Here is a 25,984-nt window from a genome sequence, read left to right on the forward strand (position 1 = left end):
AAAGCTGCTTATGCACAAAGGACTGAAGTCAGAATTGCAATAAACTTCATAACTGCAACACAGGGAACTGGAAGACAATGGAAACAATGCCTTCAAATATCGGAGGGAAAATTACTTCTCACCTAGAATTTTACACTCAGCCAAATTATGAATTAAGCGAGGGGCAGAATAAAGACATTTTAAGACATTCAAGGTCACAGAAAAATTAGAATCCATTCACCCTTTTTGAGGTAGCTACTAGAAGATATGTTGCACCCAGACTGGAAAGTAAACTGAGAAAAAGGTAGAAACAGAATTTAGAAAATGAGATCTAATACAGCAAAGATGTGAAGGAAAAGTGACTCCACTATACTATTTGGCTCAGTGAGGAACAGTATGTACGTACGTACGTACATATGTATGTATGTATTTATGTAAATTTAGTTGTTTATTTTTGAGGGGGGGCGGAGGGACAGAAAGAGAGGGAGAGGGAAGATCCCAAGCAGGCTCCACGCAGTCAATGCAAAGCCTGACGTGGTGTTCAAACTCACAAACCATGAGATCAAGACCAAAGCAGAAACCAAGAGTCATATACTTAATTGACTGAACCATGCAGGTACTCCAAGAAGTTTTTATAAACCTGCAATAATGAAAACATTACTGGGAAGACATGAAATGGGGAATTGTGTGTGGGTGATAGTATGAGAGAACTAAATCCTAATCTTCCATGTTACAAAGTCAATAAATTATAATATCACCAAATGAAAACAATCAAAGAATTGCAATAAAGAATACTGAATGTGGAGGTAAATGGCAGAAGCAGCAGTTGAGTAGATAGATGAAAGTCACTGTCTCTGAGGGTCAACAACTGGATGGGAGGGGTTGGTAAAGCTTTGCTATTTTATAAGATTCTATATATAAATTACTTTGATAAAAATAAAAATTGAGTTTAAGAATACATTAAAAATTATCTGACAGTTTACAATTCCAATATGTCAGATATTTTCACTTTTCTATGGTTTCTTCTATAGCTCATATCCATATAATTTTACATACTTGTGGTAGCCAAATTTGTTACAATTGTTTACTTTCATATTTTCATTAAGTTCATTTTGGGGATTATATTTGAAATATTTCCTTTAAATAATATTCTATTAAATTACATGCTATATTAAAATATTCCTCCATTTTTCAATGTTTGTGTGATTTCTAAATTATCAACATCATAAATTAATGTTGCTGTGAGAACTGTCAAGTACATGAATTCTTTCTTTGAGATTATTTCCTGAGGTTAATTTAGCAGCAATAATGGCTCTTTGTATTTACTGCAAAACCACTTTCCAATTTATGTTGCCATCATATGAAATAACTCATTAAAAAATTTTTTTTTAACATTTATTCATTTTTGAGAGACAGAGAGAAACAGAGGGTGAATGGGAGAGGGGCAGAGAGAGAGGAAGGCACAGAATCCGAAGCAGGCTCCAGGCTCTGAGCTGTCAGCACTGAGACCGACTGGGGAGCCCAAACCTACACACCGTGAGATCACGACCTGAAGACACTTAACCGACTGAGCCACCCGGGGACCCCAATATCCAACTTTTTACATGTATTTCTTTATTAGCAAAATGAACATTTTTCCAAAGATTATTTTATACCCCTGCATAAAACTTATCCTGAAATCCTTTAGGTAGAGGTTGTAATGTTACCTTTCAGGAACTCCTATTAATTGTTCCTTTTACATTTATTAGTTGGAATTCTACTATAAGGAAGAGCCTTCCCTTTCTCCATATTACTTAATATATGGATCAATTCATGGATTTTATACTATCACTATCATGGATTTTTGCAATGTTCAAATTGTCCTAGATTTGGCTGTAGGGGTCCTTTATTGATTCTTCATATTATTATTTTGTAATATTTGAAGTGAATAATTTCATGATTTCCTATTTATACTACTTTTCATTTTATAAAAAGCTAAAATTTTTGAAGTGTCTATTTGAGATTTGTAATTTGCTCAATATCTCTTCACAAGTTTCTTAGATGTGTTAATTTGTAAAATCCACTTAGATTGTTCAGTTAGATTGCTATATTTTTTATGACACAGAGTTTAAGAGAAGACTAATTTTTTTCCAGGTTGCTCAGGAATATTTCGAACAAAACTTATGAAATCATTATTTCTCAATGTTCTGTATACTTGGTTTGTCATACAGCACAGCAAGTACTCAATATTTTTACAAATACATTAAAATCTAATATGTAATACTTTTTTTCATTCCAATTCACATTCAATCAGTGTTTACTGAGGGCGTAAAATATGCCACTTTCCTTTTTTAATTTTTTATTTTTTTCCCTTTTTTAAATATATAATACTTTTGTGATGTTTTATTCTGATTTGTATGCCTATATTATTCCCCCCAATAACATAGTGAATTATTACTGTTTTAAATAAGCTTTAAACCTGAGAGAGCTTATTCCTTTCCTATTCTTCTTTTTTCAAATATTTTTTGAGGTGTATGCTTTGTTTCAAATGAAATTAAAAAAAATTTTTTTTAATGTTTATTTATTTTTGAGATAGAGAGAGACAAAGCATGAACGGGGGAGGGTCAGAGAGAGAGGGAGACACAGAATCCGAAGCAGGCTCCAGGCTCTGAGCTGTCAGCACAGAGCCCGACGTGGGGCTCGAACCCACGGACCGTGAGATCATGACCGTGAGATCATGAGCCAAAGTCAGACGCTTAACCGACTGAGCCACCCAGGCGCCCCTCAAATGAAATTTTAAATATTTAAAAGAAAATTCAATTGGAATCTTGAGGATATGGAGCTAATTGGATGGATGGCTAGATGAATACTGGGATTCTTAACAACAGTTGGCCTTCTGTAAAAGGAATTGGGCATTTATTTTCCTTCCTGATATCTTTTAGATTTTTCAGTTTCATAGTTTATGTATGTTATGCACAACACAGATCCTGTTAAACATATGAAACCTACTTTTGTTGTTTTTGTGAATGAACTCTCTTATGTAAGTTCCACCTATGGAGTTTTTTTAAAAATTAATTTTGATGGGGCGCCTGGGTGGCGCAGTCGGTTAAGCGTCCGACTTCAGCCAGGTCACGATCTCGCGGTCCGTGAGTTCGAGCCCCGCGTCAGGCTCTGGGCTGATGGCTCAGAGCCTGGAGCCTGGAGCCTGTTTCTGATTCTGTGTCTCCCTCTCTCTCTGCCCCTCCCCCGTTCATGCTCTGTCTCTCTCTGTCCCAAAAATAAATAAACGTTGAAAAAAAAAATTAAAAAAAAAAATTTAATTTTGAGAAAGTGGGGGGAATGAATGAGTGGGAAAGGCGCAGAGAGAGAATCCCATGCTGACAGCGTGGAGCCCAACACAGGGCTTGATCTCACAAACTGTGAGATCATGACCTCAGTTGAAATCAAGAGCCGGACACTTAACCAACTGAGCCACCCAGGCGCCCCTCCACCTATGCAGCTTTATAACATGGAATTCCTAAGCATAAATTTATAGAAGTACTGATATAAAGGAGGGCACTGAGGATAAAATTTAATTTCCTGGTCCTAGCAAGAATCAACTATGTAGTGTTCCAGGAGTAGAGACTGGATAGGAAAGAAAATACATTCAGGAAGGGAGCAGGAGAAAGGAAGCAAAGGATTTTTATAGAAAAATGTGGAATTTCTTAGAATAATGATATCCAGAGTGGGTGACTAGCTGGGAAGAATAACATCAGAAATAATAAATGATCATCACAGATATTCCTTTCAGAATATTCTAAAATCTTTAAAATTACATGTAAATTGAAGAAGAAAAAAATGATGTTGGGAATCAATACAAAAACAACTGGAGGTTATGTGGTAAAATAACCAATACTACTACATAAAAGGAAGATGTAAATATTTTAAAAACTATGTGTAATTTCCTCTAAACGACTATTTACCTGTAAGAGTCAAATCCTACGTTAGATTGTTCAAAATCTGAGGCTTAGTATAAAAATTTACTTGGAGACCAAGATGATAAAGTCCTTAAAATAAACGGTATTTTGCATCCAGTAAATCAGTAAGTTTTCAAAACATTAAAATAATGACATTAATTTGAAGATGAATCAAACCCAGTTTGAATCTTCTCAACTTCTACTTGCATAAGCCCAAGATGAATTTACGATACTTTTATAATATGGCAACTCCCATTCTCACTAGCCATATGATTCCTAGCCCAGTAGGAAAAATTCACTAAAAGAAAGTCTAAATTTAAAGACAATAATAGGAACAGATTCAGAATGTAAGTAACTGGCCTAGGAGTCACTGGAGATCTACTGAGACCTTTCAGTCTGTTTACACTACACAAACGTTATAAATAGTCGCAGCACTTACCTTTCAAGGTGGCCTTCTTCAATACTTTCATGGCATAAAGCTGTCTAGCATCAGAGCCTGAGATTTTTTTGACTAAGAAAACCTGTATTTAAATGAGAGAAAGTTTGACAAAGTATCACAAACGACACCACTGTTAAAAATGAGACCCTTTCTATAATACAGTTTATTATTAGAAAGATTCTAATACACTGTAGAGGCCGATTTTCCTTATGTATCAATTATAAGTACAATGAGTTGTAACAGTTGGCTATAACTTGAGGTGTCAACATAAGTGAATACATTGTTTTCTTTTTGTTGTTTGCCAATTCTCGAAAAGCATGTCACGTATAAGACACAAATAAAAATTTTTAAGCTATGTCATAATTAGATAAAAGTCTAACTTGTTTGAAGTATAACACAGGTGGTCATTGCTCTGCTTTTAACAAAACAAAAATTCTTCTGATTCCATAAAAATTGTCACACAGTTGTTCCCCTTGACCACAATTTTCTGTTGATACAATTATTCATTGATGATTGGTCTTTTCTATGTATGAAAACTACACATAAATTTCTCATTGCTGGGCAGAACAACTTAAAACAGTTACATTGAAGAAGGCTATTCACAAATATTTTTTTTAATTTTGATTATTTATCTTTATTTATTTTTGAGAGAGAGAGAGAGAGACAGAGTGTGAGCAGGGGAGGAGCAGAGAGAGAGAGGGAGACACAGAATCTGAAGAGGCTCCAGGCTCTGAGCTGTCAGCACAGAGCCTGATGCCGTGCTCGAACTCATGAAATGTGAGATCATGACCTGAGCCAAAGTCGGCGCTTAACCAACTGAGCCATCCATGCGCCCCATTGACTTTTATTTAATATTCTAAATTCTTTTTTAAAAATATAACTTATTGTCAAATTGGCTTACATACAACAGCCAGTGCTCATCCTAACAAGTGCCCTCCTCAATGCTTATCACCCATTTTCCCTCTTCCCACCCCACCGTCCACCCTCAGTTTGTTCTCTATATTTGTTTCTTGTATTCACAAATATTTAATGTGACTTAAGCCAGAATCCCACCTTTCAAAAATCAAATTATCACATATATCTAAATATGCAAAACACAGTTCCTAGGTATGTTACTGAGCTTCTTGACTTTCCAAATATTTTTAGCTGCTTTCAAAATACAGTGTGAAATTTATGCAAAATGAATAAAGTCTGCTGTAAATAATTCATGGTTGTGCTATAACATGGCTAATACAAGACTACCTATAAATCTCTTCTATTCATTTTGATCATTAGGCTTGTGATCTTTTTTTAAAAAGTTTTTATTTAAATTCCATTTAAATAAAATGGGCACCTGGGTGGCTCAGTCACTTGAGTACCTGACAATGGCTCATGTCATGATTTCATGGTTCGTGGGTTCAAGCCCCATGTCAGGCTTTGAGCTGTTAGTGCAGAGCCTGCTTCAGATTCTCTGTCTCCCTCTCTCTTTGCCTCTCCCCCAGTCGTGAGCTCTCTCGTGCTCTCTCTCTCTCAAAAAAATTAAATAAACATTAAAAAATTCCAGTTAGTTAACATACAGGGTAATATTAATTTCAGGTGTACCACATAGTGATTGATGATCTTTTTCATGAAATCTTTATACGTACTTGCTAAATGGACCTGAATTCCAACTCTTTTTTCTACCTAGCAGTGTTATTGAGCTGCCACAGATGGGAAGAGAAGCAATTATAATCAACAATTAACTTTAAGGTCAGCTCTCAATTATATGCACTAGCATGCCAGGTTATTAGCACAAAATTAAAAAAAAAATACTACATTCAACTGATTCTAGGGCAAGGCAGAGTTCCTCACTTTGAGAAATTGTGCTAAAGGTGATTGGCAATGACCTCAAGCCTAGTAAAGAGCACCACAACTTGCACAGAAACCCTGATGCATTGGAGGTTCCTCTCCCCAAACCAAACCCCCCATCCTATCCCCCTCTGTGATGCTCCACTCTTTAGCTCCTTGTAGCCAGTTAGCACAGAGCCAAACTAGGGAGAAAAAAAGCATTCTTAATCAGGTTCCTAAGATGGAATGACATTCAAATGTTAAAGGTAAGCAACGATTATTAGTATTTTTGAACAGAAATAAATTTTAATTAGGTGGAGATAATTAGGATTTTTCTAATATTTATTCTTAAGATTTCCTAACCAAGCTTCTTTGTGCCACTGTACAAGAAAAATTCTCCCTGTGGATTGCAAGCTTTCTTCACCCTTCTTTGAAAGTACTTTACCACATCGGCTGCCTGGGTGGCTCAGTTGGATAGGCATCCGACTTCAGCTCAGGTCATGATCTCATGGTTCATGAGTTTAAGAACCACATCACGTTCTCTGCTGTCAGAGCAGAGCCCACTTCAGATTATCTATGTCCCTCTCTCTCTGCCTGTCCCCTATGCTCTCTTTCTCTCAAAAATAAATTCATTAAAAAAAAAAAGATTACCTTAATACTTTCAGCACATGTTAGTTTGCAAAGGACCTTCACAAGCATTTGTAATACATCACCATGATAATTTTGGGAGGCAGGACTGAGCAATGCCTATTTATAACTGCCCAAGCTAGGGCTTAGTGAGGTTAAATAATTTGACTAGTGTCACAGTGGATGTATTGGAACGAGAACCAGGCCAGCCACCCAGTTCTGTGCTCCTGCTTAGGGCACTATTAATGTTCCCTCTGGCAGGTTACCAGTCAATGTAGCAGGAGCAGCAGCGGTCCCAGATGCCATCGGATCTTCCCCCACCAGAGCATTTGTGACCTTTCGAACTCCCCCATGAAGCTATTCTAAGCTCTGACAGGTCATTCCTGTTTCCTTGGCTTACGCTGACTTTTTAGGATGAGTAAGAAAGGAGACGCTGTATTTTTAATGTTTGCTATTTATAGTAAGGTATTTAAATTACTTTTAAAGAAATAAAGGGAGATGCATGCTAACTTCTGGCAACTTAAATACTCTATTCCTTGAAAATCTAATGTATAGAAAGGAACCCATCTATTTGGGTTTATCTGTAATGCATTGCAGGATAATACAACTCCACAGCAGATATTATGTGCATGGCCTTATATTATTTAATTCTCACGGCTAACCTATGAGGTCAGGACTACTATTTACTCATTGCTTCTTTCCAGAATTATATGATAGGTACTGTGTTGCCAGCTCAATGCTGAGACATGTTACAAAGCATGTCCCCTGCACTCATGGAATGAATATATAAGAGACAGCCAATAAACAACTACACAAATGAAAAGCTGCAATTGTGGTGAGTGCTGTGAAGATGAGGTATAAGATGTTCTGACAGGGTAAAATAGAGGAATATGACCTAGTGAGAATGGCAGAGAAGACCTCTTTAGGATCATAAGCATGAGAGGAGTTAACAAGATGAGGAGGGGGTGGGAGTGGAGCAGAGTGTTGCGTACAGAGGGAAGTGCATGTGCAAAGGCTTTCTAGTGGGATGGAGCCTGGTGCATAAGGACTGAAAAAGGTGGACAGTGTGGCCAGAACACAGGTAGTGAAAAATACATAAAGTGATGCTGCCGAGGTAGCTAGGCACCACAAAAAGGGGCTCCTCAGATATCTTAAGAATATGTCTTTATCCTAAAGACAAAGGGAGGCTACTAAAGTATAAGATTAGCTCTTGTTGGCTGTTATGTAAATAGTGGCTTGAGAAAAGAATAAATTTGGGAAGCCCCAGTTAGGAGCCTCCTTCAATAGGCCAGGGAGAAATGGTGGTTCCATAGACTTGAGGAGTGGCAGTGGAGAAGGACAGGATAGACAAGATTTGAGAAATCATTACTAAATCAATAGGACTTACTGACAAATTAGATTGGTGGGGGGGGTGGCAAGAGGAAAGGGTAGGCAGTAGAAGGATATGTCAAAAATGACTCCCTAGTTTTTGGCTTAACTGGATACCATTCATAGCTGCAGAGAAAAATGAAACAGGGCAGGTTTGAGGGGGCAAGGGAAAATCATGAGTTTGGTCTTAGACATGTTGAGTTTAAACTGCCTTGGAGACACGTTAAGAGAAAAAAATATGCAGCTGTCCAGAGTTCAGAGCTTAGAGGCATGATCTAGATTGGAGATAGAAATCTGTTAAGACAGCTGTATATGGGTTATAATTAAGATAGTGGGTATAGAGAAAATAATTAGTAGGGAGTGTAGAGTGAGAAGGAAGCCTAGAATGGAACCTTGAGGAATTTCAATACTTAATGACTGACTGGGAGGAAAATGAGGCTCTAAGAGGTTAAATAACTTGCTCAAGAACATGAAGCAAGTTAAGCAGAAGGAAAAAAAAATCGGATCCAAGTCTGACTGACCTATAGGGCCCAAATTTGCAACCATTATGTTATGCTGCCTACTTAACCTATATGTGAATTAAAAGCATCACTTTGGTGGGGGGGGGGGTGTTGAAAGAGGTTAACAGCTGTAATAAGTTACCTATATATATTAACCAAGAATTGCTAAAGAGTCCCTCTAAAATACACAAGGAAGCTCAAGTGCTGTTTTGAAGTTTGCAAAGCACATTATCTTCAAATGTCTCCTCACAGGGAGGTGGTAAGGAAGCACTGCAATGTGCAAGTTGAATGCAATCTCAGAACTTTCCTATCACTGAGAAATGGATTAGCAGAAGAATGAAGATATTGCATTTTGTGGAACAATTTTAGTTGGTGGGTTTGGGAAACATTTTTTGATAGTAAAGACAAACCTGGACATCACTGAATACAATGCAACCTTTGTATTCATTTTAAATTTATTTTATTTTTATATTTAAAATAAAAAAAATATTCATTTATTTTTGAGAGAGAGAGAGAGAGAGAGAGAGAATGAGCACATGCAGTAGGCTCAAACTCACGAACCGTGAGATCATGATCTGAGCCCAAGTCAGTGGCTTAACTGACTGAGCCACCCATGTGCCCCAATATTCATTTTAAAGACAAGATGTAAGTCCCCAAAATTTCATGACTCATATTGGCAATCCCCACCCTAATTCCTTAGAAGTATTCATCTACTTTCTACTGGTATTAGGGATAGTCTGGAGGGAAAACTGAGACATATTGTGATAATGTATCTGCAAGAGCACCTTCCAATTCTACATGAGGACTCAAAAAGAGTATCACAAAGTGTACAAAGGGAATATTTTTTGATTTTTAATCATTTGCAAAGTGCAATTAAGAGAGGTCACATGTTCTTTTTAAAAAAAAAATTTTTATGTTTATTTACATTTGAGAGAGAGAGAGAGAGAAAGAGAGAGAGTGACAGTGCATGAGAAGGGGAGGGGCAGAAAGAGAGGAGATAGAATCTGAAGCAGGCTCCGGGCTCTGAGCTGTGAGCACAGATGTGGGGCTCCAACTCATGAGCCATGAGATCATGACCTGAACCAAAGTCGGCTGCGCAATCGACTGAGCCACCCAGGCGCCCCTTAGAGAGGTCACATGTTCTTGAAGATAAAATGAATATGAAGTGAATACTGCCAATTTACAAACATTTCCAGTGTACTTTTCAATGACTTTATTCACTTTCCAACACTTACTGATAGTGAGAAATGTAAGAACATAGAAACACTGCTTGTAGGGAGATCAGTATTTCATAAAATAGTTCCATTCCCCATCTGTACTAAATACACATGAATTCCCCCCAAAAAACTTTTTAAAATATTTTTTTTTTTCAACGTTCATTCATTTTTGGGACAGAGAGAGACAGAGCATGAACGGGGGAGGGGCAGAGAGAGAGGGAGACACAGAATCGGAAACAGGCTCCAGGCTCTGAGCCATCAGCCCAGAGCCCGACGTGGGGCTCGAACTCCCGGACCGCGAGATCGTGACCTGGCTGAAGTCGGACGCTCAACCGACTGCGCCACCCAGGCGCCCCATCAAAAAACTTTTTAAAAACACACACTCATGACTTACCTTTCCAAATGATCCCTGTCCCAATACTTTTAAAAGTTCAAATTGGGAAGGATCTGCCTTTTCATGTCCTTCCTTTACATGATGTGTGATTGCAATTTCTTTGATACTGCCTTCTTCCTGTTGATGCAAATATAAAGAAAGAAAAGAGAGTCAGAAATACTTTCTCCAGCTAAAAGTTAAGAAATATAAATTTAACATATCATATTAGAAATCCTCAAATTATTATTTTTTTAAGGAAGCTTTATGCCCAACATGGAGCTTGAACTCATGACCCTGAGATCAAGAATCACATGCTCTACCCACAACGTACTTTCAACTTAAATGTAAGAGAGAATAATAGCAGCCCACTACATAGACCAATTTAACTTCTACTTGACATTAGCACTGAGTATTTCCAACTCTTCATTCTTCCTACTGGAGATTAGAACAAATAGTTTCATGGGGTGAGTGCAGAGGGTGTAAAGAAGTCTGAAAACAGATTGGAGTAATCTGCTGTGCTTTGACATGTGCTTGTATTTGGTAGAACCAATGTTACACACACACACACACACTTTTTGGGAGATGAGTTGAAAAATATTCCAAGGCAAACATAGAGATTTCTATCCTCAGCAGGGCCATTTGAATCAGTATGCTGAAGTTTATTCTGTTGGAAATATGTTAAGATACGTTCTGTTTCTAGGACTACTTGAGATCTGACAGTGGAGAAAGGAATAGCTCTAAAACACAAAACCCAAAAAGATTTACCATTTGGACAGAGGATTAGACACAGGAAAAAAAAAAAAAGTACTATTTAGCATAATGAACAGTGGAAGGTCTTGGGATTAAGAAGATTCTTAATTTTTTTAATGTTTGTTTATTTTTGAGAGAGACAGAGACAGAATGCAAGTGGGTTAGGGGCAGAGAGAGAGGGAGACACAGAATCTGAAGCGGGCTCCAGGCTCTGAGCTGTCAGCACAGAGCCTGACATGGGGCCCGAACTCACGAGCTGTGAGATCATGACTTGAGCCGAAGTCAGATGCTCAACCGAGCCACCCAGGTGCCCCGGGGTTAAGAAGATTTTTAAAGACAGTGGATGCTTCAGTGTATCTGAGCGAAAGTATCAGAAAGGAGAGAAAGGTTGAAAATACATTCAAGTATACACAGAATTTCAGTTACTTATTCACTCTGGGATTAGCAGATTAAGTATACCTTATTTAATCAAGACATGTACTATATGTTACAGCCAAAAACTACAATAAGACAAAACTCAGACTGTCAAAGACTGTTTTTACTTCTTTTTTTTGGCCTATGATGTTATTTTTCTGAGTGCCTAAGTATTATTAGTAGAATCTAAATGTGCTGTACACAAATAATTCATTATTTTTATTATTCTTGTTTCACATAAATGTTTGAACTCAATTAACATTGAGACAGAATGTTGGCTATATATGGAATTCAAAGATTTCTGAAAAAGAATATTAGGTATCCTAATGTGGCAGGTTTTGAAAATGAATAGTAAAAGGAAGAAAAGCTCCTATAACAGGTCAAAAAATACATCCAGGCCCAGCATTTTACTCTGTAAGACACAAGTTTGTAGGCTGTGCTACAGTGAGGCAGCTTAATCATGTTGGACTCTCTCAGAACTTTGGCAACAATAAAACAATCTCCTAATATGGTTTAGTCCTTTATTTTGTAATTTCACATGCACTACCCCCTGTACTTCTCACAAACATCTTGTGCAGTAGGTATTAGGGTAGGATCAAGCATTACCTGACTCTGAGACTCTGCCCCATTCCTGGGCACCCCTTCTCTGCAAATGACACTGGTGTACAAAGGCTCAAGAACGATAGCTATTTGTAGCTATATTAGCAAAGGCAGGAAGCAAATTACTAAATTCTTTTAAGAAAACTTTCAAAGAACAGTGCATACGTGGAATTAAGTAAGATTTGGATTAAAATCCAGCAAATATTTATTAAGCACTTACCATGTACCAACTCTGGGTTAGGTACTTTTTCACATTTTTATCTTATGCTTCATGACAAATCTCTAACTACGTATCAATGTTAGAGTTGATAATAACAGGGTGGAGTATACCTCAGAGCAAGCAAAAACATCTCCGAATTCTCTACAGACTCCCCCATTCCCCACTAGAAATTTGACAGACCTTTTAAAGGTCAAATGGTTTGAATATAGTCTGAAGTTTAAAGAGATTAAGTAAAGAACATAAGCCAGTAACTGGTAGACTTATGGCTCAATTCCAGGTTCTGACTTCTAGTGACTTCTAAAACAAGGCTTTTAGCATTATTCCACACTGAGAATGTCATAGGCTTCTGGTGGTTCCCCATCCAAGATCAATGGCAGGAACATACAGACTTATTCCCTTGATCTTTGTAACTGGTCTGTATCTCTTGGGTCAGTTAGCTAAAGTGATTAGAGAAATGTCTCAGAACCTTTGGTAGCATATCCTTACCAACAAAAAATAATTTTTTTAAACTAAATTAGCATATACCCAATATTTGTACACTTATTGGCTTATAAATTATATATACTTTTGTATTGCTAAATTATATACCTTATGCATGGAATGAAACTATAAACAAGTTCTCCTTTTCTGTAACCCAAAGTGCTGTCACATCACATTTTAAAGACTAGTGGATTACAGACTTAAGAGGCCAAGTTCATGGGTTGGATTCCAGCAATGTGCCAGTTAGCCTCCTATGGAAAAAATCATCCGTTCAAGAGCCCAATGGGAATCTAACAGCCATTTTTGCCCTTAAATCACGAGGCTGTGAAGAACTATACTCTACAAGGTTCTATATGTCTTACCAGTTTTCTTTCTTGGGTAAGTGGGATTTAATTTTAGGTTGCAATATTGTTTCATCTTTTATTTCATAACAAATACTATAGTTGTGTGTCACAATGATGCAACACAGGGAAGGCATCACTTAGTTAAAATGTTTTGCATTTTGTAGCAGGCATACAGAATCAAGCCTTACTTTCATAGTGAGAGCTACAATCAGGTCATGGATATCAAAATAAACAGCAGTAACTATTTAAGAAAGATTTCATCTTTGATGACTACCCTTCCTTTCCTCTCTTGTCAAACAAGTTACCAAAAACCATGGAATCTCCCTTTGATCCTTTCATTCAACATACACTAAAATATCTACCATGTATCAAACATGGTAATGGAAATATCCTTTCTTTTCCTTTCCTTTTTTTTCTTTCTTTCTTTCCCTCTCTCTCTCCCTCTCCCTCCCTCCCTTTCTTTCTTTCGTTCGTTCGTTCGTTCTTCCATTTCCAACAGCACCACTCAGATACAATCCTTCATTACCTTTCCTGTGGAAAACTGAAACTAGCTTGGTTACTCAGAATGCTCCTTTGTGCCACTGCCAGTCCAATTTATCCTCCTGACAAATTCGTTTTCTAAAAGGAGACAGCTTCAGTCATATGACCAGATGGCTCAAACACTCTTCTGAGTTTTCCCAAATTAAATGCACTGCTTCACCTTGGAATTTGAGGCCCTCTACAATATGGCTGCAACTTAGTTTTCTGGTGTTTTCTCCCAACATTGCCTTACATGTAACCTTTCATCAACCTGGGTTGATGAAGTGTTTTTAAAATTAAAGTAATATGTGCACACAAATGACAAATCAAATAGTGACAGAATACCTTATGATGAAAAGCAAGTCTCCTTTCACCCTCATACCTAGGCCTTTAAACAAAAGTTAGTTCTTTCTGCACTTACTTTGATAATTCCTTGGTTGATTAACTTTAAGACAATGCCTGCTGATTTAAAAAAAAATTTAATGTTTACTTATTTTTGAGACAGAGAGAGACAGAGCGCGAGTGGGAGAGGGACAGAGAAAGAGGGAAACACAGAATCTGAAACAGGCTCCAGGCTCCAAGCTGTCAATACAGAGCCTGACACAGGGCTCAAACCACGAACCTGAGCCAAAGTCAGACACTTAACTGACTGAGCCACCCAGGTGCCCCAAGACAATGCCTGCTGATTTAAAAATTAGATGATTCACTTATATCCTTTTATCATCTTTCTCTCCACTGTTTGATAATTATATTACTTCTACATAAACTTTTCTTTTTTTAATGTTTATTTATTTATTTTGAGAGAGAGTGCCTGAGCAGGGGAGGGGCAGAGAGAGAGAGAGGGAGAGAAAGAATCCCATGCAGTCTCCAAGCTGTCAGTGCAGAGCCCGACACAGGGGCTCCATCTCACAAACCCTGAGATCATGACCTGAGCCAAAATCAAGAGTTGGACTGAGCCACCGAGGTGCCCCAAACTTATGTTTTCTCTTAGTTTTGGATAGAATCCTAACTCCTCACTTTGTAAAAGGAGGCTAATTAGTGCCTGTACATTTTTTTCTCTCAAGCTTCCCCAATCTGCTGCTGATCGTATTTTTACATTTTTATTAATATTAAGAAAATTAACATTCTCTGCTATAACCACAGCCAAATCCTTCACGTTGTCTCCACAGCCTGATTTTAAAAGCAGAAGGCTTATAAGCCAGCATCCACATATATTTTCATGACAATATATTGTTTAAATGTAGGCTAGAAAGTACATTTAAATTTCCTTTTATATGGGCCTGTAACAGTGACTTCCAAAACAATCTGAGGGGACTTAAAAAACCACCATTTCATCAAATGCTTAAATTCACGATACATTTTACTTTGAGTTCTATTGGGACCATGAATTTTTTGCATGTTTTTTTTTTCCCTGTTTGTAACAGCAGCAGCCCCACCCCCACCCCATCATTCTGGGGGGAGGGAAAGGTTAATCTGACCATTAGTCTTAATTTCTCCTTAACCCTTTACCATACTTCCCATTCTTCTGAGAGCACTCTCTTACTCTCCCATCAGCAATGGTTGTTCTCTAGGCCTTGCTGCGCAGCTATTACCTCCGGATATCTCTTCAGTGCTTTTCTGGTCGAATCCACTATTCTCAGTTTCCCATGTCTTTCTCTTTCTTAGATTACTCCCTTGTAACTTCCTAAGAAAGGTGATGTAGAAAAAAAACTTTCTGAAGCTTGCACATCTGAAGATATCTTTATTTTGTCTTCACATTTGTATAATTTGGCTTTGTACCAAATTCTAGAATAAAAACAATCTGGCCTCAGAACATTGACACCAATGATCTAATGCCCTCTAACAGCCAGGACTGCTACTGAAATGGGTGATGTTAGCCTGATACACATTTTTGGGAAGGTGAACTGGTTTTCTTTCCAGAAGCTTTTTTTTTTTATTTCTTTTTTTACATTTATTTATTTTTGAAAGACAGAGAGAGACAGAGCACAAGCAGGGGAGGGGCAGAGAGAGAAGGAGACACAGAATCCAAAGCAGGTTCCAGGCTCTTAGCTGTCAGCACAGAGCCCGATGTGGGGCTCGAACTCACGAACAGCGAGATCATGACCTGAGCCAAAGTCAGACGCTTAACTGAGTGAGCCACCCAGGCGCCCCTCTTTCCAGAAGCTTTAAGAATTTTCTCTGTCCTTGTACTTCTGAAATTCCTCATTAGTGAGATAAATATGGGTCTTCTTTCCTTCCGAATGTTAGATGGTTAGTGAGACTTTATAATCTAAAGACCTGAATTCTTTGCCTCTGGGGGAAATCTAACATTTCTTTGATAATTTCCTTCCATCCTTTTTTCAGGGTTTGTCTTTTTTCAACTCCTCTATTTAGTTGGGTATTGTACGTCTGGGATTGAATCCTGTATGCCACTTATCTTTTCTCTCCTATTTTCTGAGACACTTCCTTGATTTTATTTTCCCACCCTCATACTGAATTTCTTATTCTGGCAAATCTTATTTTATTTTATTTTGTTTTTAAAGAGAGAGGGAGCATGAGTGGGGGACAGGGAGAGAGAGAGAGAGAGAGAGAGAGAGAGAGAGAGAGAGAGAGAGAGAATCTTAAGTAGGGTCTGCACTCAGTGCAGAGCACCACGTGGGGCTTGATCCCACAACTCTGGGTTCATGACGAGCCCAAACCAAGAGTCTGAGGCTCAACCAACTGAGCCACTCGGGTGCCCCCAGCAAATCTTGTTTTAAAATAAATTTGCAAGTGCTCCTTTTCTCAATGTTTCTTAAAAAAAAAAATAGCAACTTTGGGCGCCTATGTGGCTCAGTCCGTTAAGCATCCGACTTCAGCTCAGGTCATGATCTCGCGGTTTGTGAGTTGGAGCCCTGTGCGCATTCTGTGCTGCCAGCTCAGAGCCTGGAGCCTGCTTCTGATTCTGTTTCCCTCTCTCTCTGCCCCTCCCCCACTCGCTCTCTCTCTCAAAAATAAGTAGTTAAAAAATTTTAAAAAATAGCAACTTCCTCCACTCCCTACCCTCTTCCCCCAAAATGGATGCAATCATTCCAAACCTCTTTGAGGATATAAACTAGAATTTCAAAAGTCTTTTCTAAATTGGTGCTAGGGAAGTACAAAAAAGTGTTCTTGGGTGTGGAGACAAAAGATCAAGGCCTATGGCCCAAGTTCTGAAAATCTGTCACTGTTTTATCTTCAACACATGTTTTTGTTCCTTCCATGTTTAAATTTTTACTAGTTACATTAGCAAGCTATTTTCTATCTACTTTTATGTATATGTAGTCATAGTAGTATAAGAGGTAAAACATCCTTGGTTGGTATCTCAATGTCTAGCCTGTGCTTAATGTCACCCGTGTTTCCAAGTTATGGGACCATGAGTATTTTAGAAATGAATTTGAGGTTCACCTAGGACGTAATATTAATAATGTTTGGGCAATCTTGGACAACAGATAAAAAAGCAAACATGTGCTCTTCTAGCTCATACCTAGAATCCAATGAGATGGATGCAGAGAGGAATATCAAATTTGTGAAGTCAGGGCTGACATTTGCATGTGGAAAACATATCTTGTCAATAAATCACCTGTTACTGTAATAAATCTGTCACATGAAAACATAGAACTACAGTTTGACAGTTTATAAAATTGTGTTTTTGCCTGTAAGTACACAGAAAGCAACTATAATTTTATGAAATAAGAATGTTGCCAATGAGGTAGAGCACATATTTAACTTACATCCATTATTACTCTGCGAGGTTCACATATTTATACATTTTCTAGTACAAGTGTATTTTCTGCCCATTCATCATCACAAAAAAACTTACTTTGTGTATTTTCTTTCTTTTTTTTTTTTTTTCAATGTTTATTTATTTTTGGGACAGAGAGAGACCGAGCATGAACGGGGGAGGGGCAGAGAGAGAGGGAGACACAGAATCAGAAACAGGCTCCAGGCTCTGAGCCATCAGCCCAGAGCCCGACGCGGGGCTCGAACTCCCGGACCGCGAGATCGTGACCTGGCTGAAGTCGGACGCTTAACCGACTGCGCCACCCAGGCACCCCACTTTGTGTATTTTCAAAAGTTATAGTAAATTCTGTATTTTTATTTTTACAAAGTCTATGTTTATTTTGTAAGTAAAGTTCTAGTTGTAGGCAAAACTGTGAGGCTGGCAGCTGTTCTATACCACAACCCTGTATCATTTGTCTATACTATCACTTTCGGATATTTGCCACCCCCAGCCTAGGTGTTCAATACCTTCAAGCTATGTATGGGAACTCGTTTGTCCATTTAAACATTTCTTTCCTGAGTACCTAATACATGCCAAGCACTCTTCTAGGTCTCCGAGATATACAATAAATGAAACAGACCAAAATCTCTGGTGTTTTGGGGAGAAACCAAACAATAATAACAGGTATATTCATGTTAGAACATGATAAATATCATAGACAAAAGATATTAAGTTGGGTAAGAGGGATCAGAAGTGCAGAGATGAAAAGGACAGCTTCCAATTTTAAATAAAATCATCCGTGTAGGTTTTATTGAAAAGGTGCCATGTTAGTAAAGACCAAAAGGATGTGATGGAGTCAACCATTTGGGGAAAGAGCATTTCAGGCAACAGACAAGCCAGTGCAGAGGTCAGTGTGGGAGCACACATGGGAACCAGTGTTTGCATAAGAGAATGCAAAAGAGAAGAAGAAAATAGGTCGAAGAGGGAACTAAAATTCAGGAGGCTCTGTTGCTTCTGCTTCTTTCTGATTGGTTCAAATGGAAATGTTTCTGATCTATGACAGACTCTCTTAGAAGGCAACTCAGATCATGAGCCAGGTAGTGTGCTAGGTGTTACAGATACTAAGATGAAGAATAGTGGGGCGCCTGGGTGGCTCAGTCGGTTAGGCATCTGACTTTGGCTCAGGTCATCTCGCAGTTCGTGAGTTTGAGCCCCGTGTCGGGCTCTGTGCTGACAGCTCACAGCCTGGAGCCTGCTTCCGATTCTGTGTCTTCCTCTCTCTCTGCCCCTCCCCCACTCATGCTCTGTCTCCCTCTGTCTCAGAAAAAAACATTAAAAAAATTAAAAAAAGTTTTAATATCATCACTGATGACCGAAACTATGACACATCAAGAAATTAACAAATTCACTGTTCTATTTATACTGTGATTAATACCCACATCCAATAGTGAAATAAACAGAAACAGTTTCTCAGGTGTGACAGACTTTGGTTAACAAAAATTCACTCTTTGTGTAGCAACGAAAGACAGTAATTTGATCAAGAAAATGTGCCTATAGGGGTGCCTGGGTGGCTCAGTCAGTTGAGCGGCTGACTTCGGCTCAGGTCATAATCTCACAGTTCGTGGGTTCCAGCCCTGGGTCAGGCTCTGTGCTGACAGCTCAGAGCCTGGAGTCTGCTTCCGATTCTGTGTCTCCCTCTCTCTCTGCCCCTCCCCCACTCTCACTTTGTCTCACTCTGTCTCTCAAAAATAAATAAAATGTAATAAAAAAAATTTAACAAGAATAGTATCTTCCTTCTAGGAATTGACCTAGGGATTCCAAGATTTATTATTGGATAAATACTTGTTGAGATATGACCCCTGATAGAAAAAGCAAGGCCAGTTCAGCTAAAAAATATATAATTTTAGGAATTCTGCAAAGAATGTCATTTTAGACATCACAGAAAAATGGCAGAAGAAAATTTATGGACAGGTAGATCTTATGGTGTTTCTCCAGTCACACAGAAAGCCACCCTGTTTTTTTCCCAGGACTACCAAGAGGTCCATAGGTTCCTTCCTAAATGACCCTTAAAGTTCACCCTTTAATGGGGAAAAAAAATTAACTTAGCGTTTCCTTTTTAAGTTGAGAGGGAAAAGATACAAGTTTGTTCTTAAAATGTAAAAGGATTAAAGAAAAGGAACAGAAAGTGATGTTATTTGAGTTACAGAAAACCTAATATTGTAACATACTGCCATTAAGTAAACAAACTGGGTGATATTAATTGATTTTAAAGAATGATTCAACATTTGGCATTATGCCCTGACTTGTATACATAATTTCCTTTTTCCTGCCCTCCTGTGAGTCAGGAAGTGTGTTCTTAAGGCATTTGTATTTTCTAAATTGTTTTGAATGTCAGAAAATATGGTTGAAACTTGAAGTAAACTATTTAAATGTTTCTTGGTAAAAACTAATGAATAAATCTTTTCTAACCATGAATAGTAACCAGTTTTTGGCCTAACATAAAGAAGACCTTACAAATGAAAAATGTATACTTTATTTGCCTCTTAAATGTAACTCAAAATCAAAGTATTAATCTCTATATAGATACAAGGTTCTATAATGTAACGTATTTTTTAATTTAAAAAATGTATGTTAATTTTTAGATGATCAAAATACATAAAAACTATTTGGCTGTGACATAATTAGGCTGGTTATTGAAGCCATGGTGAAAGCCATATTTTAATATATTCTAGATTACAATTTGACCAAATCCAATTTACCTTTTTTCTAATGGATTATAAATATGCTCAGCATTTTTCAGTTAACCACAGTTTCTAAGAGAATATTCCAAGCCAGCTTCTTATATTCGTTTGAGAAAACAGCATTGCTGTTTTCCAGACTAACTCTCCTAATCACTGCCGCAGAGAGCACAATTTTCTCCTAATCGGGAATCCCAATCAACAAATTTAATTCTCTTTAAAGAGCAGCAGGATAGCACAATTCTCATGGCAAAATATCAAGTTAATTTGGCAGAATTTTAGATGACATAAAATGCAAATTATCATTTGTTAAGCACATTTCAACAAAGTAATGCTTTGAAAACTCTGCCTACTCTAAGTCAGATAAAATTACTCAAAGTCACTTAAATAAAGTTGATAAAAAACTTCAAAATTTTAAAAGAACCAATTTCAACAAAAGTCTGAACTTAAGGTCTTGATTCTTTAAAATAAGACATTCTCCTACCCATTAAAATATTGCTTACATTATAGGAATCTCCTATTAGTAAGTTCACAATTTTTTTCATGTCTAGTTTAATACTGAAAGTTACTATCATCATAAAAAATTATACCATATAAAATTACCATCACTAGCAAAGTAAATATTACTCTACCAGTAAAAGCTAATGCAAAAATAAGTTTACAAAATATACAGAGTTGAAATGTATAATACACATGACTGGCTTACTTTTGGCAAACAGCCTACAAAAACTGGTTTTGAATTTTGAAGAGCTTCTTAAAAGAACATATAAAATGAAATTATTGTTTAATTAGTATAACTATACTTAGCTCCAACTAAAACATTTTAGTCTTTAAAGAAGTTGAACAAAGCTTACCTGTATAGAGCGAACACGAAAAGACAAAAATTTAAACATGGCTACGAAACCATGATGGTGATACAAGAATTTCTGACCGTAAAACTTAGGTTAGAAAGGGAAGGCCAAGCCCCTGCAAAGTTTTCTCCTACCAGCTGTTCCGGCAATTAGAAAATTTCCTGTCAGGCGGGTCCTGAAATGCTAGAAAAAGAGGCCTGACAATTTTCCTGTGGTAAAAGAAAGGAGAAACGTAATGGCGAGGGCACTAATGTAGCTGATAGGTAGGGAGGCCAGAACAGGAAACCAAAACAGATTTGCTGATAGCAAAATCCTGTTGAAATGTTCTTAACTCCTGGTTCCCAGCAATCCAGACAATTTTCACAATCAGTGAGATGAACATTATTTCATTTCAAAATCCTGAGAAATTCTAGTATTTCTTAACTACATGACTCTTCAAAAGCAAATGAAACTAGTCAGCACTATTAAAGTCATAAGTCATTGATGTGCATGTGAAATTTTATCCTTTGTAATGTTTACACACACACTCCAAAGGGTAGTCTCAAGACTATTTTAAGGTTATATATAGACAAGTCATGGGTGTTCTCTGTCAGTGAGGAATTGTTTCATAACTATGGGAAGAAAATGACCACTTGTTGATTGCAAGCAACTTTTTGATTGTGATATAAGGACAAATTTTTTCAGTTTTAAATGAAAGTAAATTACATTTAAATTCACATTGGTTATAGACATCAATTATCAGCCAGGTTAAAGCCTTTTAGGTCCATGGCTAAAAATCCTAGTTGATAAAATCTAAATTAAAAAAAAAAAAGTCTAATCCCTGGGTTATTAGTGAGCAAAAAGAACACTTACTGAATGAGCCAAACTGGAAAAGGAGAGGTCAAGTTACCAGACAATTCTTTACTCCATTTCATCCTCTAATAGTCTCCAGAAGTTTTTCTAAGGTATTTTTATTTTGGAAAATATTTTGTAAGTATGCCAAGAGTCAGAATATGATCACTGACATAGTGGCATTTAAACAAAACTCAAGGGTAGAAACATCGAGAGCTGTGGGAAAATGCTCTACCTGATGTACATTAACCTATGTGGAACCAACAAAAACATCACGACCTAGATGAACTGAATAAAATAGCTGCATTTTCAAAACCCAAAGAGTCTCTAGAAAACCCCAAAAATGATCAGCTAGTTTTCTGGATGAAGGAACCATGGTCAAGGCAGGCACATACTTGATGATACATCTATAATGGGAGCTCAGTTCAGTACTCCTTTACTGAGCAAACATTAGAGCGTCCATTGGGTGCTTACAGGTGCCGTATGGCTCTTCCTGTCAGATCACAATTTTGCAGCTATGTTCTATAAATGTTGCTGCTAAATTTAATTTTTATGGCAATATTTTACAAATGACATAATCGAAGTTAAAGAATAAAAAAATTGCTCAATTTAAAAAATTATCCTATATAATACATTAGAATCAACTGGGAGGGGTGCCTGGGTGGCTCAGTCGGTTGAGTATCCGACTCTTGATTTCAGCTCAGGTCATGATCCCAGGGTTGTGGGATCAAGCCCCGTGTTGGGCTCCATGCTGAGCATGGAGCCTACTTGGGATTCTCTCTGTCTCCCTCTGCCTCTCTCTCTTGCTCGCATGCGCTCTCTAACCGCCCCCCCCCCCCAAAAAAAAACAAACCAAAAACAAAAAAAAAAAAAAACAGAAAAATCTTTAGAATCAACTGGGACCCAGATAAACGTCCAAGATAAAATTCTGAATTCTGCTAGGAGATTGTGCTGTCCTCTTGATTAAAAATGCATGCCTGAATTTTTCACCAATCTTAAGGAAAGCACTTAAGATTGATTTTCCATCAGAACATGAACCTGCCCATTTCCAGAAGGAATTATTTAAGTCTCATTACAATGCTACAAAAGGGCAACAAGGTTAGGACAACCACCTAACATAAAACTGTAGTCTAAACATGAGGTGTCTCTTAAGACTGCCAAGGAGCAGCAAACAAACAGCATGGTTAATGCACAACTGATTAAGATGTACAAAACAAAATAGGAGTGTCTCTATACAGCAGTTATCAACTTTATTCAAGTAATACTTAAGGAACAACCAAATAACCTTTTTGGAATTTAAAGGATTAGTCTGAATTGGCTTTAATGACTACTGATGCTCATGTTAACAGTCACATTTTGCTGTGTGCTGTGCTTTTTAATATCAGCACTAAGAGAATGAAGCAGTATTTCAAATACCGAAACCTAAAATAAGTTTTCCTGAGTTGAAATAATACCTTAATTAAAACAGTGTGGTACTGCTATGTAAAAGATAAACAGGGCGAGAAAAAGAGTAAAAGAATAAACTTGACACTTTACATCTGAGGGAGGGAGGTATTAGGACAGTTGGTTATTTGGGAAATGGAGAAGCCATAGAGGAAAATATTGATACAGATTTGATTATAATATTCAAAAACTTCTCTACATCACAAGGTACCACAAATAAAGTTATAAGACTAGTTCAGGTGATTAGAATCCCTTATAATTATATTAAGACTCATCACAGAGCAACTGCTTTATTTGGGTGTTAGCTATTTCCTAACCAAAAATGAAAGCTCTTAGGCCCTTTGGTACACTGCTTAGGGCACTGATTACTGTTTAAGTCCATGCCACTGCCCCTGCCAGATTGTTCTTCAGAACAGGCACCATACTTACTTTTGTATCTCCATAGCAAAGAGCATATAGTAGGAATTCAAATAAAGCCTGCCTGAGTAAGAAGCATATGCTGAAATCTGAAATGGACACTACTTGTGCGGTTGTGTGCATGAAACTAGATATTATTGTTTATGTTTATCCTGCCTCTTTTAACTTTACTTAAATTTGTTATTAAAATTTCAGCTAGTTTTTCTTTATTCTTTTATCTTACTGGTTTTAATGTTTTCCTTATTATTTAAAAAAGTAAATTTTATTATAAAAAGTATGCATGTCCATTACAGAAAACTTAAATAATGAACAAGAAGGAGAAAAACAAAAGAAAAAAACCACAATTTTATTTGGTGCTTTTCTTTCCAGTTTTTTTTCTGTATACACACATGCATACACTTGAATCCTACTATATGCATGTATCCCTTTTTTCTATAAAGGGCTGGACGGTAAATGCTTTTTGACTTTGTAGGCCATATGTTCTCTGTCAACTCTGCTACAGTATACTCTGTATACTGAGGCTTAGTATACAGCCAGAATAATCTTTTAAAATTTATTTATTTATTTATTTATTTATTTATTTATTTATTTATTTATTGAGGGGGGTGGGCAGGGCAGAGAGATAGAGAATCCCAAGTAGGCTCCACACTGTCAGTGCAAAGCCTGATGTGGGGCTTGAACTCACGAACTGCGAGATCATGACCTGGGCTGAAATCAAGAGCCAACACTTAACTGACTGAGCCACTCAGGCGTCCCACAGCCAGAATAATCTTAAAACAGAAATCAGACTGGGTCATGCCCCTGCCTCAAATTCTTCAATGGCTTCCCATCACAGAACAAGACCCCAATTTCTCAGTCTATGGACTGTAAAGCAAGCACTAATAAACACTACTTCATCCTGACTTGGGAATATACTCCCTAAATCATTCAGATACGATGTCAGTATTTGGTTTTAGACAGTGTTTTATTATGTTAAGGTCAGACTTTCTCTTTACTAAAACAGGCATGAATAGTCTATTTTATAAAATGTCTTCTTATCTATTAATATAATTACTTAGTGTATCTCCTTTGACCTAAAGATTCGATAATGCAGATCAACAAATGTCCTACGGTCTGTATTTCTGGGAAAAATCCATTATTTTAATATATGTATTTGATTTATAATTTATTTTATTTTTGATGTTTTATTTATTTTTGAGAGAGAGAGAGAGGAGCAGAGAGTGAGGGGGACAGAGGATCCAAAGCAGGCTGTGCTGATAGCAGCAAGCCTGATGTGGGGCTTGAACTCACAAACCATGAGATCATGACCCGAGCCAAAGTCAGACGCTTAACTGACTGAGCCATACAGGAGCCCATGATTTGTAAATTTTTAAAAGGATTTTTGCATATATACTCATAAGTTAAATTGGCACAATTTCCTTTTGTGTGTTAATTTTCATTTTTAGGGCCTTGTTAACTTTACAAAATAAACTAGAAGGCAATGCAAATTTTTCTTATGCTTTGGGACAATTTAAAAACCACAATTTAAATGATCTATTTCTTAAAATTTTCAAAGATTTCTCCAGGAAATCATAGGCACCGTAGTTGGGAGGCACAGAGTTTAATAGCTTAAATTTCTCCCTTGCTATTGGTATATTAAGTTTTCTATACCTTTGTAAATGATACCATCTAGATTTTCCTAGAAAAGCACATATTTCAGCAAGACTTTTGTATTAGTATATAGTTACACTTAGTATTCTGTTTTCAAAATTAAACTTATGGAAAATTTCAAGCATATCCAAAACTAGACAGAATAGCATAAGAAACGCTCATGTCCCCAACACTCAGCTGTAACAATGACCAACTCACCGCCAATCTAGCTGCATACACTCACTTCACCCTACTCCCATAATTAATTATTTTGAAGCAAATCCCAGACATTATATCACTTCACCTATAAATATTTCTGTTGTTATGATGTTAGAAACTCTTTCCTATCTATGATTATATTGTGTTTTGCTTTCTGAATGTTGTATATCTGCCTTTTATCTCACCTCCTGTTTTCTCCTTCACTGACTTTGGAATCTGTATTTAGTTCCTTCCTCTGACTTTCTGTAAGTTCACTTTGTAGTTATTTTTCTAGCTTCTTTCACGGAATCCTTAGATCCTTTATTTGAATTCTCATTTATTAATAAATTTTTCTTTCAAATATATTTCTAACAATATCATTTAAGATACTGTATTCTAAGCACTGTGGTTACATGAAATTATTTGTTAATTCTTACCACACTAAGTACTATTATCCATACTAGAGATGAAATAACTGAGGCATAAAGAGAAGTTAAGGAAGCTGCTGCCCAAGTTCACACTTTCTTGCAAGTGGGAAGGGCTGTGATGTTGGTGGGAGCATAACCAGGCAAGTCTATCTGGGGA

At 37.2% G+C, this 25,984-nt stretch overlaps 1 protein-coding gene across 7 annotated transcripts in view; it reads right to left on the minus strand.

The window, feature by feature from the left end:
- RPS6KA3 (ribosomal protein S6 kinase A3) overlaps positions 1 to 25,984 on the minus strand; it is a 120,718-nt gene that overhangs the window by 49,157 nt on the left and 45,577 nt on the right. For 6 of the 7 annotated variants that reach the window (XM_045472442.1, XM_045472440.1, XM_045472444.1 and 3 more), the window contains 2 exons: positions 10,266 to 10,382; positions 4,354 to 4,435 (listed from right to left, as the gene is read on the minus strand). In XM_045472442.1, the coding sequence (XP_045328398.1) occupies positions 4,354 to 4,435; positions 10,266 to 10,382 (199 nt within the window). Of the gene's footprint in view, positions 1 to 4,353; positions 4,436 to 10,265; positions 10,383 to 20,884; positions 21,025 to 25,984 lie in introns of those variants that run through there. The other variant, XM_045472445.1, reaches the window with a different exon arrangement.

Source organism: Leopardus geoffroyi, chromosome X (genome assembly GCF_018350155.1).
Source record: "Leopardus geoffroyi isolate Oge1 chromosome X, O.geoffroyi_Oge1_pat1.0, whole genome shotgun sequence".
NCBI classification, from domain to species: Eukaryota; Metazoa; Chordata; class Mammalia; order Carnivora; family Felidae; genus Leopardus; species Leopardus geoffroyi.